At 35.7% G+C, this 16,565-nt stretch overlaps 1 protein-coding gene across 3 annotated transcripts in view; it reads right to left on the bottom strand.

The window, feature by feature from the left end:
* Positions 1-16,565, bottom strand: part of CCDC175 (coiled-coil domain containing 175) — a 136,016-nt gene that overhangs the window by 58,379 nt on the left and 61,072 nt on the right. For all 3 annotated transcript variants that reach the window (XM_037832604.1, XM_037832605.1, XM_037832606.1), the window contains exons 9-12: positions 8,684-8,820; positions 4,104-4,214; positions 1,460-1,531; positions 290-425 (exon numbers count right to left, since the gene is read on the bottom strand). In XM_037832604.1, coding sequence (XP_037688532.1) covers positions 290-425; positions 1,460-1,531; positions 4,104-4,214; positions 8,684-8,820 — 456 coding nt within the window. The remainder of the gene's footprint in view (positions 1-289; positions 426-1,459; positions 1,532-4,103; positions 4,215-8,683; positions 8,821-16,565) is intronic.

Here is a 16,565-nt window from a genome sequence, read left to right as displayed (position 1 = left end):
GCTCTCATATTTTTATAGATACTTTCCCTAAAGACTAACCTCAAATAATTTTCTAGTTGCATGCTTCAAAGCATATTCTGGAGAAAATTATGACATCATTTGCTAAATACCTATAGTTAATATGCAGCAAAGGGATACATTTCTTAAGAAAGTTAAATAACTCACTTCAAACAGGAAGTCAGCAAAAAGGAAAATACCTTTTAATATGATACAGTTTAATTTAAAAATTGATGGAGAATTACTCAAATGCAATATAGGGACTAATTCTAAGTAACTTGGGTTCCCTTACCTCTTCAAATAATTCATTTCGTCTAAGTTCTGCCATCTCAATTTTATTTTCAATTTCTTCTATTTCATTCTTTGTCTTGTTTTTCCAGCGTTCATGCTTTTTTAGCAAACAAGCTATTTTCCACTGAGTTATAACACTAGAGATTAAAACAAAAAGAATTAACATTAAATTGATATGTCAGTTTGCTACAAAGATGAAGGAATTCAAAGCAAAACAAGTCCTCTTATGATTATACAAAACTGTTGGTGTTGTTAGGGACAAAAACTATGCATGTTAACTGAAAAACAAAATGAGACAAAACGTTAACAGCCTTCATGCCCTCTCTGCTTAGATGTGTCAGTGTAAGAAGTTGTGAATCTATATATCCAACAGAACAGTGGACAAACCACACTTTGCAGTTTACCTCCTTCAAGTAAAGGAAAAAAATAAGGACGCTTCAGGGGCAGGGGGAAAAAAAAGACCAGGCAGAAATAGTATTTGAATTACCTAAATTACCCAAAGAGCTAACAATTTCAGGCTTCCAGCTTCTCAAATTTGTCTCTCTACAATCACATAAAAAAAGCTACATAACTGGAGAATGGTAAAAAAGATGTGATTGGAATCTTCTAGACAACAACACTACAACAATAATAAATGCAGCTCACTTTCAGGAGGTGCTTTCTAGGTGCGGTACTGATCTAAGTACTTTACATGGATCATATCATTTACCACTCACAAGCCCCTTTTAAGGTGGGTCCTACTGTCATGCCCACTTCCTAGGGATGGGAGTGAAGAGAGATTAGGTAACATACCCTCTGTCACAGTGCTAGTAACTGCCAGAGCAATCAAGTGGCCCATCTGCAGAACCTGTCCTTTTAACCCCTCTCCTCTGCCACTCTACCATATCACCTCCCCTACTAGTTCACAAAGAAGCCTGAATGAGCAAGAGGCATTTCACAAATGTTGACAGGTTTACTCTTTGGTGATTCCCACTTGATTGAAACTAAAAACTTGGGCTCTGTTCAATGTCAAAAAATCAAACTAACAAACAAATCTAGAGCCCATATTTTGATTTAGGAAAACAATTTCCTGGGACTCTAATATTCAACAAATACGCTGATTTTCCTCCCACTATGGGTCACTGTTCAAGATACTACTGACGACAAAAATAAAATGTATTTTTTTTTTTACCATCTCTGATTTTCTCTTTCCAGATTCTCATTGTAGACTTTTATTTGTTTCCGATATACTTGTTGTGTTGCCCTAAAAATAAGAAAAGTAAATTGGATTTTGCATTTGTCAGAGCTGTTGGGATATATAAAAGAATCTTTAGGTATAATTCTTACGCTCAATAATGCTAAAGTCTAACTGGGAGACATAATAAGCCTTGTGTAACAACTAAAGATTTTTATGGCAGATAAATAGAAAGACAACTACAATTCTGTAAACGTAAGCAGATTTTGCAAACATTGAGGTAGAAATCCAACGATAGAGAAGAACAGATCCTGGGGAAGCAATTGAGGAAGGGTTATTGGAGGAGAATGTTTAGTAGAAGAGAGGAAGGTGGATTGACAGAATGGAGGAAAAATCTTGCCAAGGAAAGGATATGATCATTTGCAAAGACATAGAGGAAAGAAACAGCAAGTCCTGGCTGTGTGTTAACATAAGGTGGGCTTGCTGCATACAGAAGACATCAAGGGGAAATTATCACCATGATATAGGAGGGATCACAGGCAACAAATTGTTGAGGAACTCTAGATTCTAGACTGAGTGCTGATTTGATACAATATATAATTGAAAAAGCCAATATAGATTCATGAAGTAAGGGAAAGTAGTAATTGACAGGTTTGCCTGTGGTAGGTTGGACGGAATGTGAAGATTCTAACATGCATCTTAGAAGCCTTTATTTTTCTTCCTTTATTCTGCCTATTAAGTGCTTCCTGCATAGTAATACATTCAAGGTCACATAAGTAAAATGCCACTTAACATATTTTTGGAAAGACAGAAATATTCATAAGTGAAGTGTATAATATGAAATTCTATTAAATAAACTAGAAACAAAACTGTGCTCATATTTCTGTCTTTATTTGAAAACACAGTATTTCAATTTCCTATATACAAATCTAATATACTCTTTGGTGTCTCTCAGGTTCTCTCTAATTTGCCCCAACCTTATTGATTTCATTTCCTTACATCTTCAATATAATCCACAAAAGAGTTGAGTCAGCTTAAAAGAAAGCAACAATAATGTAAACAAAATCTGAAATGGATACCAATGTTAGGTCACAAATTTGGCTCTCAGCTTCCTGGTGACTGAAGCAATGACAACAATATCATTGATTATAAAATTCACATTATTCATGAGAAAAAATAAAACCCTATTCAACCCAATCTCTTTTCCTAATTTTTCCATAAGGAGGAGTTAGTAGTCTTCTTTTTGAATCAGACATAATGAGAAATAGATGGCTAAATATATCATTTGCCTGTATAAGGACAATTATCCAAAAACCCAAACTTCCTGCTGAGTTCCAGGTTTTTGTTGGTATGTGCTCAAAGTTTCATTACCAGGTATCTTAGTTCAATATGTCTGGTTTCTTCATTGTCCTATATCCAAATCACATATATCCCTGTGTGGTGACATTATTCTCCCATTTGATGAGCAAACAGAAACATGTGACTTGTTTTCAAAAGTGTAGTTCAAGTTTTAAATCCTTATATAGCAAAGAACTTCTTGACTTCATTGCCATACACTTCTGATTTTCAAAATAATTTTACTCCATTCTGCACAATAATACATGTTCATTAATTATTTCATGTGTGTTGCTTTTGTTTGTCTGCCCCCCAAAAATTGTAAGTTGCTTTATGCCCAGTGCTAGTGGGAGTGTAAAATGATAGAACATTTATGTAGGACACTTTGATAATTATTATAAAAATAAAAAATATTAATTCTCCTTTGATCCAGTTACTCAACTTTTAGGACTTTATTATAAAGAAATAGTTACATAGATAGACAGAGATTTATCAAATAATGTTAACTTCAAGAATTGTAACATAGGAAAAAAAGAAGATTAAAAAATGTTTACCAATAAGAGTACTGATTAAATAAAATACAGTACCTGTATAATCTATAAAGGGAATACTATGTAGTTGGAGAAAGGATTAAGAAAGTGGTTTAATACATAAGATTTTTAAACTTTTTATTTTGAAATGATTTCAGACACAATAGAAACATAATAAAAATAATGTACAGAATTCCATATACCCTTCACTCACTTCCAAATGTTACCATTTTACCATATTTACCTTATTTTAGGTGGAAAAAAATTCATTTATAGAAGCATATAGTTCAATTTTGGGGTACACAAACATATAAGAATATACATATTTGAAAGCATGTATAACAAAATATTAACAGTGATTATCTCTAGAGAGGGGCTAAGGGTAAATCTTACTCTCTCTGTTACACATTTCTTTATTTGAATTTTAAAAGCAGAAACAGTCACTACTTTCATAATCAGAAAAAAAAAAAACTAAAGCTAAAAATTTAGAATGGCCAAGATTCAGTGCTGTGATAATATTCGGGCACATGCTTGTCACTGGACTCCGAACTAGACAATTCCTCGTGCCCAGCAGCTTGTATAGAATTCAGAACCTATCTATTCCTTAATGAACAGGAAGAATTAATGATAATGCCTTTCCTAGACTGTAAACAGAGAGAGCTAATTATAAACTGCCTTTTTTGTAGTATATTAGGAAACGACAATTTATTACAACCATTTATTTAAAAATAAATGCAGAGAATGAAGATTAAAACTTTCAAAGACAACAAACATACTGTAAAAGATCTTCGAGCGTGACGAGTCCTTCTTCCATATTTTTGATGTCAACTTTTCTTTGTGATAGGAAATTTTCTTTCTGATTTATAAATGCCAGTTGTTTCTGATTTCTACCATAAAAAAATATTAAAGGTTGAAGTAATCATTTTTAATTTCTCAATGCGAGAAAATATGCAGTCATTAATAAGAATTTAAAAAGTAATTTAGAAAGTTCAGTTCAGGCACCTGACCACATGAATTAGTAATAAAGAAACAAAGCATTTTTTTCTAGTGGCTAAACACCAGCTGATGGCTAAATCTAAACTTACTGCCTAAGTCATGGAAAGAACATTAGCCACAACAGTAAGCATAAAACAGCAACAGTGACAGTTCTAGTACTAGATTCCTCCCAGTGGGTGTGTGTCTGTCCTAAGCATTTATCAATTCTGTTGCATCCTTCTGCAAAAGAGAGTCAGTAAGACTGGGTTGGATGCTGGTGCTACCTCTTACTAGCAGTGTGACCTTGGACAAGAAACTTCACCTATAGATGAGCCGCTGTTTCACCATCTATAAAATAGGGATCATGATACTTATCTCATCCGGTTTAAGGATTTAGTGAGATAATGGACGCAACCCAGTGCTTGGCACTGAGGAGACATTATATAGAAAAAAAGTTATTTTTTTGTTTCTAACTTGCAGGACAGAATAATGAGGCTCAGAGATGTTTATGGGTTTGTTCAAGTTCCCATACATTGATAAGAATGCGCCTTTCACAGAATGAACCTTATCTAAGTGACTCATCTTCTTCAAAGTCAATAAAGATAGTAATTTTTTCAGTGTTATAACTCTGTCTTTGTAACAGCATAGTTTACAATTCAACCTGACATCTAAGTATCAGTCTGAGGAAAGTTTTTTCTTGAAGAATAACACTATCATTCTCAGTAGGATGTTAAATTGGACGAGAGATTGTACAATGTCTTTGCAGTTTAAACGGTACAGCAATGAACAGAAACTCAGTTTCAGACGTTAAACTATATGATTTATTTTTGAGCATTGTGATAGATTATTACTTACAGGATTTTATTCAGGATATTCATTGAGAAACCATTGGTGAATGCCCACTACCTGCTAAGCAATGTACTAGATCCTGGGAAGATAGCTTTGAGTAAGACAGAGAAACAGCCCTTATCTGTTCCGAGTCCAGTGAGGAGAGGGACTTGAACTCAGCTGACTACAATACAGTGATGAAAAGGAATGACATCAGATGTTTTAGGAGGATCCTTCTGGTGTGAAGGAGGAGGACAAGTTAAGGGTGGTAAGGCAGAAATCAGGAAGAACTTTGAGCAGCAGTTACTCATACAAATCAGAGAACCTGAAAGAGGTAAAAGGTATGGAGCTGGCAAGGAGGATAGGATATATTTGAGAGTTTTTTGGAAGGTGGAATTGACAAGCCTTGGTGATCAAATGGAGTCCAATGGTGGAGAAAAGGGATTTCCTCAAATAATTTCCTGATCTCTAGGTTAAGGTATTATGTCAATGACTGAACTATTCTTGGAGATAGGGAATACAGGTGTGGAGCCAATTTCTGATGATGGATGAGGCCAGCTGTAGAAATGTTGAGTTTGAAAGGCATATCAGTCAGGGTTTTCCAGAGAACAGAATAGAACAGGAGATGGAGATATATATATATAACGTTTTTTTTTTAATCAAGAATTGGCTCACAGGATTGTGGCGGCTGGCAAATCTAAATTCGATATGGCAGATCCAGAGGCTGGAAATTCCAGGAGGAGGGATATTAAAGTCTTTAGTTCAAGTCTTTAGGGGAGGCCAGGGAGGAGTGGAGGGTATAGTCTTAAGGCAAAATTCCTTCTTCTTCTTGGTATCCTCAGGTCTCACTTTTTTAAAACTCCAACTTACTGGGCGAGGCCCACTCAACTTGATGGGGGGTAATCTCCTTATTTAAAGTCAACTGGTCGAAGATACTAATTCTGTATAAAATACCTCCATAGTAACAGGTAGGCCAGTGTTTGACCAAACAACTGGACACCATAACCTAACCAAGTAAGCAGATAAAATTAACCATCACAAATGGCTACTTACTCACCACACGTTTATAGAGCATCTTGGGTGTATTAAAGAACTTGGGCACAGTTCTTGACTTGGAGGAGAGCACAACCTAGTGGGCATAAAGTTATCATACTATTCTTGTTAAGATCTTAGGAAATGCATAGGAGTTCCAAGTGAGCATCTAATTTAGCATAGGGAGCTTTAGGGAAGATTTCTCCAAGATGTCTATGGACCATCTGCATTAGCTTTCTATTGCTGCAAAACAAATCACTAAAACCTTAGTGGTTTAAAACAATAACCATTTATTATCTCACAGTTTCCATGAGTCAAAAGTCCAGATACAGCAGGGTTTAGCTGGGTCCTCTGCTTAAGGTCTCACAAGGCCAAAATCAAGGTGTCAGCCAAGCTTTAATTCTCCTCTGGGGCTCAATGTTCTCTCCCAGCTTGCTGGTTGTTGGCAGAATTAATTTCCTTCTCAAACTTTCCACATGTTTGACCATCTTCAAGCCAATTACAATGCATCAAGTCCTTCCCACACTGCGAATCTCATTGACTTCTTCTATCTTCCTCTTTTACCCCCAACTGTAGAAAATGTTCTGCTTTTAAATTCTCATGTGATTAGTTCTGCACCACCTGGCAAAATATCTCTATCTTAAGGGTAAACTGTGCTATATAACATAGAATAATCATGGGAGTGATATATTATTATATTCACAGGTTCCTGGGATTTGAAGTGGGATATCTTTTCCTAGGGAGGAGGAGGGAGGGCATTATTCTACCAAACACATCACCCAAATGAGGAAGTTGTGACAGTCCAAAATAGTAGTCTGGAGTCTCAGTGGAAAGCTCTTTGCTGGAGCTTTCAGTTGGAGTGTCATCAGCATAGAGGTTGAAGCAGAAACCCTTGTTGCCTTTCTGTCCCTCTGTTCCTTTCTCACTACTCCCTATCTCCATTCTTACCCAGGAGGGCCCCGAACTACAGTCAGAACATTGGGGATGGAGGAAGAAGCCACGTGAGACAGACAACCATGTCTTTCTTTCCCACTACAGGTTACTCAGCCTGAGGTATGCCTAAACTGAGTGGAGGAGTTTTAAATCTGATGAGAATTTAAAGTTGTGATATCATATTGCACTAGACTTCTCAGTTCCAGGGAAGATAGTCTTTTACTCTATGAGACTACCAGAGCAACTATGAGATCTACCTGCGCTGGAGAAATTTGAAAGAGGAGTAGTGGAAAGGGAATAATTTCTTCTGGTTTGCACCCTACCAAGTCCAGCTCATTGATAATATGCTTGTGAGATCTGAGGCTCTGAAGGAAAGCTGGGCTGAAACTTGGGGCAGGGAAACAAGAGAGGCCTTAGCATCTTGCTGGTGGAGAGCAGTGATTATTTCAGAGATTTCAGAAAGTCATTTGAGGCAAAGAGACCCATCTGAAAAGATGGGTGCCCACTGGTGGCAGTGGACCGCCAGTGATGAGCAGACAAAAGCAATAACTGCCACTAATTGGGATAAATGACGTCTAAGAAGGAGTTTTTAATCTATGGTGAAAATGAAAACAAGAGGAAAGTAAGAAGTGGGCAACAAGACAAAACGTTGCTAAGCTGCAATCTGAGAACATAATATTCCTTACCAAAGTCAAGAAAAATCAGTCAAACTATATTATCAGAGTTGTAAATAGACAATTATATTAGATGTTTAAAGTTTTCCCATTTGAGTTTCTACATACTGTAAGAGATAGAGGAACATCAGCAAGGAATGAGGTAAAGAGAATATGGTAAAATGCTCTGAGTGGAATCTCAGAGACTCCAAAGAATAATGTCAATATATTTGTAATTCCTTAAAATAATTGTAAGAGAATTTGAGGATAGTTAAATATAAATAGTCTAAGAACATTATAACTGCTTTCTACAGTCAACAAATTCCAAGACAGCAGAGAAAAGTTGCTTTTTATAATTCTTCGTATTCTTTCCCTACCTCTCCACTCACATAACCAAACACAGGTCATGAGTGGCTCAGTGTTTGTCAAATAAAATGAACATATGAATGTAATTATTTTGAATCTCTTTGTATGAGGACATCATGTATTTAACAATGTAATGGAATCCATCATAGTAAGTGCTAAAACACATTTGGTAAATTATATTTCTTGCTATCTTTCAAAACTGCTTTTCCTTATTCTGACCAATTTTTTTTACTCCACTTAAACTGACCTGGAACTATTACCACTTCTTAAGTTTAAATGACAATGAGTAAAAATATAATTATCCTTTCAGGAATCTGATTTAGAAGTAAAAATAAGGCATCTGGTTTGTATGGATTTATTCTCATCCAGATGAGGAAAGCATTACTTTGTGTCTCTAGAGGAAGATTAGAGAAATGCTTATTTATTATTGGGGAAAGAATAATATTGCATTATTGTCAATAGAGTAAAACTAGGGTAAGCTGACCTAGAGAGACATCACTTTGAATAGCAAGTAAACCACCCATAACTTGGCATATTGATTCAAATATAGATCGTGGATAGAAACATACTCATCATAGATCTTCAGTCTCCTTTTAAAAACTTCGTCCTCTTCATTTGTGACAATACGATATTGTCTGGTAAAAGTAGCAATTTTCTCCTGTAGCTCTTTATTTTCTAAACGAATTTTGTGTATTTTCTCAGTCATCTAGGGAAAAACAAAGGAATTGAATAAGAGGACTACTTGCTTCATAGTTCCTTTGAGGAAAGTCAGGATCAGGTGGGCAACTCTATAGCACCGTACACAATGAATTGCTTTGCATGCAAAGAATATACCGTAAATGTTGAGTGATTTATTCTATACTGAATGCGTAGTTGTACGTTTGGAGGCCTCTTTTATAAGTTATGTTATGAAAAAGTGTACAAAGTTAATAAAGACCGATGTAAAACCATAAATTAATAATACATATTGAAATAAGAAATGAGATTAATAAACCATAATCATCCAGCAAGACCTGTGTCATCCTTTTCCCAGGAGATAAATCACACTAAGGAAAAGAAAATATAATATCAACAGAAGTTCTTGGACTAGATATTTAACTAGATGTTATGCTTCCTTCTTGTTAAATATTTCTATTCAAGGACAAAAATTAGTACCTATCAGTGTTCTGAATTAGGTAAGAATTTTGTGCTTGGATATCTCTATTAAACTGTTCAAACAGGTAAGAAAGTTTGGTTTACTAGGAACAGTAGTCTGGGTAGTTCAAAATAGCCTTCCAGTTGGGAACTACTAAAATAGCCGGATGAAAAAAAAATTTCTTAAAAGTATTTAAGAACTAGCAAGATAATGAGGAATTACTATGCCTAATCTAGGAAAAAAGCAAGAACCCAAAGTTATAGGTCTAGCATTCAAAACCCCTTTTTCCCTGAGGATGTTTACTGATATGGAAGAAATCACTTGGAAACTGTACCCCAGTTTTGACTGCTTTGCATTGCAAGAGAGATAAAAGCTAACACTTAGAGCTCACTCAGGTGTGGAGACTGATAGCCTTCCCACCACTTTAATCTGGGATCCCAAGGAGCTCCACCTGTGGATAAGGATAAGTTGGCTGCAAACAAGCCTTGGCACAACATCACTTTGCTCACAAGGAAACCTTAAGCAAGATTAAGGTCATCCAGGACTGGTAAGACCCCAGGCATCCAAAAGAAGCAAATGAAAATCTGCTCCTTGGAGGGATGTCAGCAACGTGGTGATGTAAGACATACCCTAAAAAAGGAACCACAGAGATTTAGCAAATAAAAGGACAAACTCCACTTGCTTTGAACTCTAGCGGAGTTCAAAGGACTCCACAAATGCTGAATCAAAGAAACAGAAAAATCTCATGTAGGAGAATTCCACTCCAGATGCTGGTCGGTCCCAGTTCCCTTCCCCGTCACTCAGTCCCACCAGCTTGGGGGTCTCACAGAGACAGAACAACCTAGTTCTCCCCCACTGCAGACAGATGATAGACTCGCAGCAGCAAGTTAGAATTCCCATGCATATCCAGGCAAAGGGATCTAAATCCACAGAGATCCAGGGCAGAATGCAAGCTGCTACAGAGGCTACAGAGTGCTGCACACAAAAGGGCCTACAGGGGGCTAAAAAAGAGACAGACCACAATAGAAAGGCTAGTAAGAACTTTTGTGCCATCACTCAATGCAGTTTCAATCAGCTGAAGTTTTCTGAAGTGACACACCTTTCTGGATTGACCACATCTGGATCCCTGGGGCATGAGAGCCTAATGATGAAGAAACTGGAGGCAGAAAAGCCTCATGGAAAACAAATAAATTACAAAGGGGGTTAAACTGAATTGCAGTAAGACAGGACAGGTCCCAGAACTGAAAACTGTAAGGAAAATGGGGCACAGAGTGAGGGAGAAAATGTAAACAAATCATAAGAGCTGGGGAGAAAAGCCTGCATAAAAACAGAACAGATCAAGATTCCAGAAGAAGGAACAGAGGAGAGGAAACTCTTTTCTAGAGATGAAATAATTGCACAACAGTGCAACCTTAAAAATCGTACCACATGTCCAGAGTAAGAATCAGATGAAGAAGAGCTGAAGAAGTCTGAATATCTAAATACAAGCTATTCTAAAGGTTTAGAATAAGTTGGACCAAGAGTCAAAGAATAACCTTAATACAAAGCCAATCAACAATAAAACCCCAGAAAAGAGGGAGAAACATTCTTCCAGAGTTAACTCATCAAGATAATCAGATGCCTATACATCAACAAAAAATTACAAGCCATACTAAGAAAAAGGAAGATATGGCTCAGCCAATGGAGCAAACTAAAACTTCAGAGGAGACTCAGAAGTTGGAACAACCAGTCAAAGGCAATCAAATCTCCTAAATAAGTTCAAGGAGATGAAGGAAAACATGCATAAAGAAATAAAGGATATTAAGAAGACAATGTGTGAGCATAAAGAAGAATTTGAAAGCATAAAAAGAAACATAAGAGAAATTATAGGAATGAAATTCACAATAGTAGAGATTAAAAATAAACTAGAGGCAAACAATAGCAGATTTGAACAAGCAAAAGAAAGAATCATTGAACTAGAAGACAGGACAATCAAAATCATACAGTCAGAAGAACAGATAGAAAAAAGAATAGGAAAAAATTGAGCAGTGCCTCAGGTATTTGTATGACAGTATGAAGCATGCAAACACATGCATCATGGATGTCCCAAAAGGAGAAGAGAAGGGAAAAGGGACAGAAAGAATATTTGAGGAAATAATGGCCCCAAATTTCCCAATTCTTATGAAAGACATAAATATACATGGCCAAGAACCACAACGTACTCCAAACAGAATAAATCCTATAGATGTACCCCAAGACACATACTAAGCAGAATGTCAAATGCCAGAAATAGAGAATTCTGAAAGCAGCAAGAAAAAAGTGATCCATTACATACAAGGCATCCTCAATAAGACTAAGCACCAATTTCTCATCAGAAACTGTGGAGGCAAGAAGGGAGTGGTATAATATATGAAAGAGAAAAACTGCCAGCCCTAAATTCTTTATCTGGCAAAACTGTCCTTCAACAAATGAGGGAGAGTTTAAAATGTTCACAGATAAAGAGAAACTGAGGGAGATCGTCAATAAGAGAACTCCCTACAATAACTACTAAAGGGAGTTCTGCAGATTGAAAGGACAAGACAGGAGACAGTGGCTTGGAGTAGAGTGAAAAAATGAAAATCATCAGTAAGAGTAACTAAAAGGGTAAAGTAAAACCCAACAGTACTGTATCCTCAATATATGATTTTACTTTTAATTCATATAAGAATCAGAATACAATTGAACAAGAAAAAGGCGTATTCCTTGATAATGGACCTGCAAAATATAAAGTGGTAAAGTGGGACAAAAACAACATAAAGAGGCTAAACAGAGGGATATGGGAGTAGAGAATAACTATGCTATTAAAGCTAAGTTGGTATCTCTTCAAATTAGTGGGTTATAGATGTAGGTTTTATAATATAAACCCCAGGATAACCACAAAGAAAGTATTTTAAAAAAATACAGAAACAGAAATGAGGAAGGGATCTGTCAGATATATTACAAAAGATCAGCAACACAGAAAAGGAGGTTTTAACGAAGGAAAAGAGAGTAAAAAGAAGATACGACATATAAAACCCAAAGGATGAAGTGACTGAAAGTACTGCCTTTACAGTAATAACAATGAATATTAAAGGATTAAACTTCTCCATCAAAAGACACAGATTTTCAGAATCAATTAAAAAGCATGTTCCTATGATATGTTGTTTATAAGAGACTTATGTTGGACCCCAAAACACAATTATATGCAAATAGTAACCAAAAAAGAGCTGGGGTAGCTATACCAATATCAGACTAAACAGATTTTAAGTCAAAAGCTGTTATAAGAGACAAAGAAGGGCACTATATATAAATACAAGGGGCACTCCACCAAATAATACTTAACCATGGTGCCCCAAAATACATGAGGCAAACACTGGCAAACTGAGGGAAGTAATAGACAGTGCTACAATAACAACTGTAGAATTTAATACACCAGTCTCATCAATAGATAGACCATCTACACAGAAGATCAAGAAGGAAACAGAGAACTTGAATAATATGATAAATGAACTAGACCTAACATATGTATACAGAACATTGCACCCCCAAACAAGCAGGATATATATTCTTCTCAAGTGCACATGGATCATTCTCCAGGATAGACCATATGTTGAGTCACAAAACAAGTCTCATTTAAATTTAGAAAGATTAAAGTCATACAAAGCATCTTTTCTTACCATAATGGAAGGAAGCAGGAAATCAATAACAGGCAGAGAACTGGAAAATCCACAATATCTGGAAGTTAAATAACACACTCTTAAGCAATCAGTGGGTGAAAGAATAAACTGCAAGGGAAATCAGTAAAAAGCTTGAGATGAACAAAAAGGAGAATATAGCATATTAAAACTTATGGGGTGCAGCAAAGACATTGCTGAGAGGGAAGTTTATAGCCTTAAATACTTACATTAAAACAGAAGAAAGAGCTAAAATTAAAAAAGGGACCAAACTACACACCTGGAGGAAATAGAAAAAGAACAGCAAATGAACCCAAAAGCTAGCAGGAGGAAAGAAATAACTAAGGTTAGAGCAGAAATAAATGAAGTTGAGAATAAAATACCGATAGAAAGAATTAAGAAAACCAAAAGTTGGTTCTTTGAAAAGATCAATAAAATTGGCAAACCCTTACCTATATTGAAAAAGAGAGAGAGAAAAGACACAAATAAAATCATAAATTGGGGGGGGGGGTTTACATTACTACTGACCCCACAGAAATAAAAAGGGTAATACGAGAAGACTATGAACAACTGTATTCCAACAATTCAGATAACCCAGATGAAACGGACAAATTCCTAGAAACATATAAACAACCTACACTGACTCTCCAAGAAATAGAAGACATTAACAGACCATTTACAAGTAAATGACTGAATCAGTCATCAAAAATCTCCCAACAACCAAAAAAGCCCAGGACAAGATGGCTTCACAGGTGAATTCTACCAATCATTCTAAGAATTAATACCAACCCTGCTCAAAGTCTTCCAAAAAACTGAAGAGGGAGAAACAGTTCCTAACTCATTCTATGACATCAACATCACGCTATACCAAAGCCAGATAAAAAAACAAAAAAAGAAAATCATAGACCATTTTCTGTTATGAATATAGATGCAAAAATCCTCTACAAAATACTTGCAAATCAAATCCAACAGCAGATCAAAAGAATTATATACCATGATCAAGTGGGTTTTGTCTCAGGTATGCAAGGGGGGTTCAATATAAGAAAAACAATTAATGTAAAAGTTTGCATCAACAAAATGAAGGAAAAACCTATATGATCATCTCAATTGTCTCAGAAAAGCCATTTGACAAAATTCAGCATCCAGTTTTGATAAAAACACTTAGGATATAGGAAAAGATGGAAACTTCCTCAACCTGTTAAAAGGCATATATTTGAAAAACCCACACCTAAAATTGTACTCAGTGGTGAAAGACTGAAAGCTTTCTCTCTAAGATCTGGAACAAGACAAAGATGCCCACTAGCATCACTGTTATTCAACATTGCAGTGGAAGTTCTAGCCAGAGCAGCAAAGCAAGAAAAAGAAATAAGTAAGACAGTAAAAAGATTCCACTTTGGAAAGGAAGAAGTAAAACTTTCACTATTTGCAGATGACATGATCCTATATATATAGAAAGTCCCCAAAATCTGCAACAAAGCCATTAGAGCTAATAAAGTTCAACAAAGTAGCAGGATATGAGATCAAAACACAAAAATCAGTAGTGTTTCTATACACTAGTAAAGAGCAATCTGAGGAGGATATTAAAAATGTTATTTACAAAAGCAACTAAAAGAATCAAATATCTAGGAATCAATTTAACCAAGTGTGTAAAAGACTTGTATACCCAAAACTAAAAAACATTGCTAAAAGGAATCAGAGGACCAAAACAAATGGAAGGACATTCTGTGTTCATGGATTGGAAGACAAATATTGTTAAGATGTCAATTGTACCCCAAATTACAGGTTCAATGCAATTCCAATAAAAATTCCAATAGCCTGCAATGCAAAAATGAAAAAGCCAAATATAAAATTTATTTGGAAGGGCAAGGGGCCCTGGATAGCCAAAAAAAATCTTGAAAAAGCAGAACAAGTTGGAGAACTCACACTTCCTGACTTTAAAGCATATTACAAAGCTACGGTCATCAAAACAGCAGGCATAAGGATAGATACATCAACCAATCAAATCAAATTGAGAGTTCAGAAATAGATCCTCACCCCTATGACCAATTTATTTTCTCCAAGGCTGCCAAGTCCATTGAATTGGAAAAGAATAGTCTCTTCAACAAATGGTGCTCGAAGAACTGGATATCATATGCAAAAAAATGAAATCAGACCCCTACCTCATACCATATACAAAAATTAACTCCAAATGGATCAAAGACGTAAATATAAGAACCAGGACTATAAAACTCCTAGAAGAAAATGTAGGAAAACATCTTCAGGATCTTTTGTTAGGTGATGGTTTCTTAGACTTTACTCCAAAAGAACAAGCAGTGAAAGAAAAAATAGAAAAATGGGACCTACAATAAATTAAAAGCTTTTGTGGATTTAATTTGGCATGAAAATGAAGACAACCCACTCAATGTGAGAAAATAATTGGAAACCACCTATCTAATAAGGGTTTAATATCCAGAATACATAAACAAATCCTACAAATCAACAATAAGAAGACAAATAACCCAACTAAAAATGGGCAAAAGACTTGAATAGACATTTCTTCAGAGGAAATACAAGTGGCTAGAAAGTATATGAAAAGATGCTCAACATCACCAGCTATGGGAAAATTCAAATCAATACCACAATGAGATACCATTTCCCACCCAGTAGAATGGCTACTATTTAAAAAAGCAAAAAATTACAAGTGTTGAAGAGGATGTGGAGAAGTAGGAAAACTCATTCATTGCTGGTGAGAATGTAAAATGGTGTAGCTGCTGTGGAATACAATTTGGCAGTTCCTCAGGAAGCTACATACAGGATTACCTTCTGATCTGTTAACCCACTATTAGATACATATGCAGAAGTCTTGAAAGCAAGGACTTGAATAGGTTTTTTTTTTAATTTTTTTTTTTAGTTTTTATTGAGATTGTTCACATACCATACAACTATCTAAAGATCCAAAATGTACAATCAATTGCCCATGGTACCATCATACAGTTGTGCATCCATCACAATTAATTTTTTTTCAATTTTTAGAACATTTTCATTACTACAGAAAAGAAATAAAGACCAAAAAAGCAAACTCCAATCCTCCCATACCCCTAACCACCACCCCCCTTCATTATTGATCCATAGTTTTCGTATAGTACATTTGTTACTGTAGATGAAAGAAATGTTACAATACTACTAACTGCAGTATATAGTTTGCAGTAGGTATATATATTTTTTCCTATATGTCCCTCTATTATTAACTTCTAGTTATAGTGTCATACATTTGTTCTAGTTCATGAGAGGGATTTCTAATATTTGTACAGTTAATCACAGACATTGTCCACCACAAGATTCACTGTTTTATACGTTCCCATCTTTTAACCTCCAACATACATGACTCTGAGTTTACCCTCTCCACCACCTTTACACACCATTCAGCACTGTTAGTTATTCTCACAATGTGCTACCATCACATCTGTCCACCTCCAAATGTTTAAATTCACCCTAGTTGAACATACTGCTCATAATAAGTAACCACTCCCATTCTTTAGCCTCGTTCTATATCCTGGTAACTTATATTTCATGTCTATGAGTTTACATATTATAATAGTTCATATCAGTGAGACCCTGCAATATTAGTCCTTATGTGTCTGTCTTATTTCACTCAATATAGTGCCC

The sequence above is a fragment of the Choloepus didactylus genome, chromosome 4 (assembly GCF_015220235.1).
Source record: "Choloepus didactylus isolate mChoDid1 chromosome 4, mChoDid1.pri, whole genome shotgun sequence".
In the NCBI taxonomy this organism is placed as follows: Eukaryota; Metazoa; Chordata; class Mammalia; order Pilosa; family Megalonychidae; genus Choloepus; species Choloepus didactylus.
The sequence above is the reverse complement of the archived record's forward strand: the minus strand, read 5'-3'. Positions and strand labels throughout refer to the sequence as shown.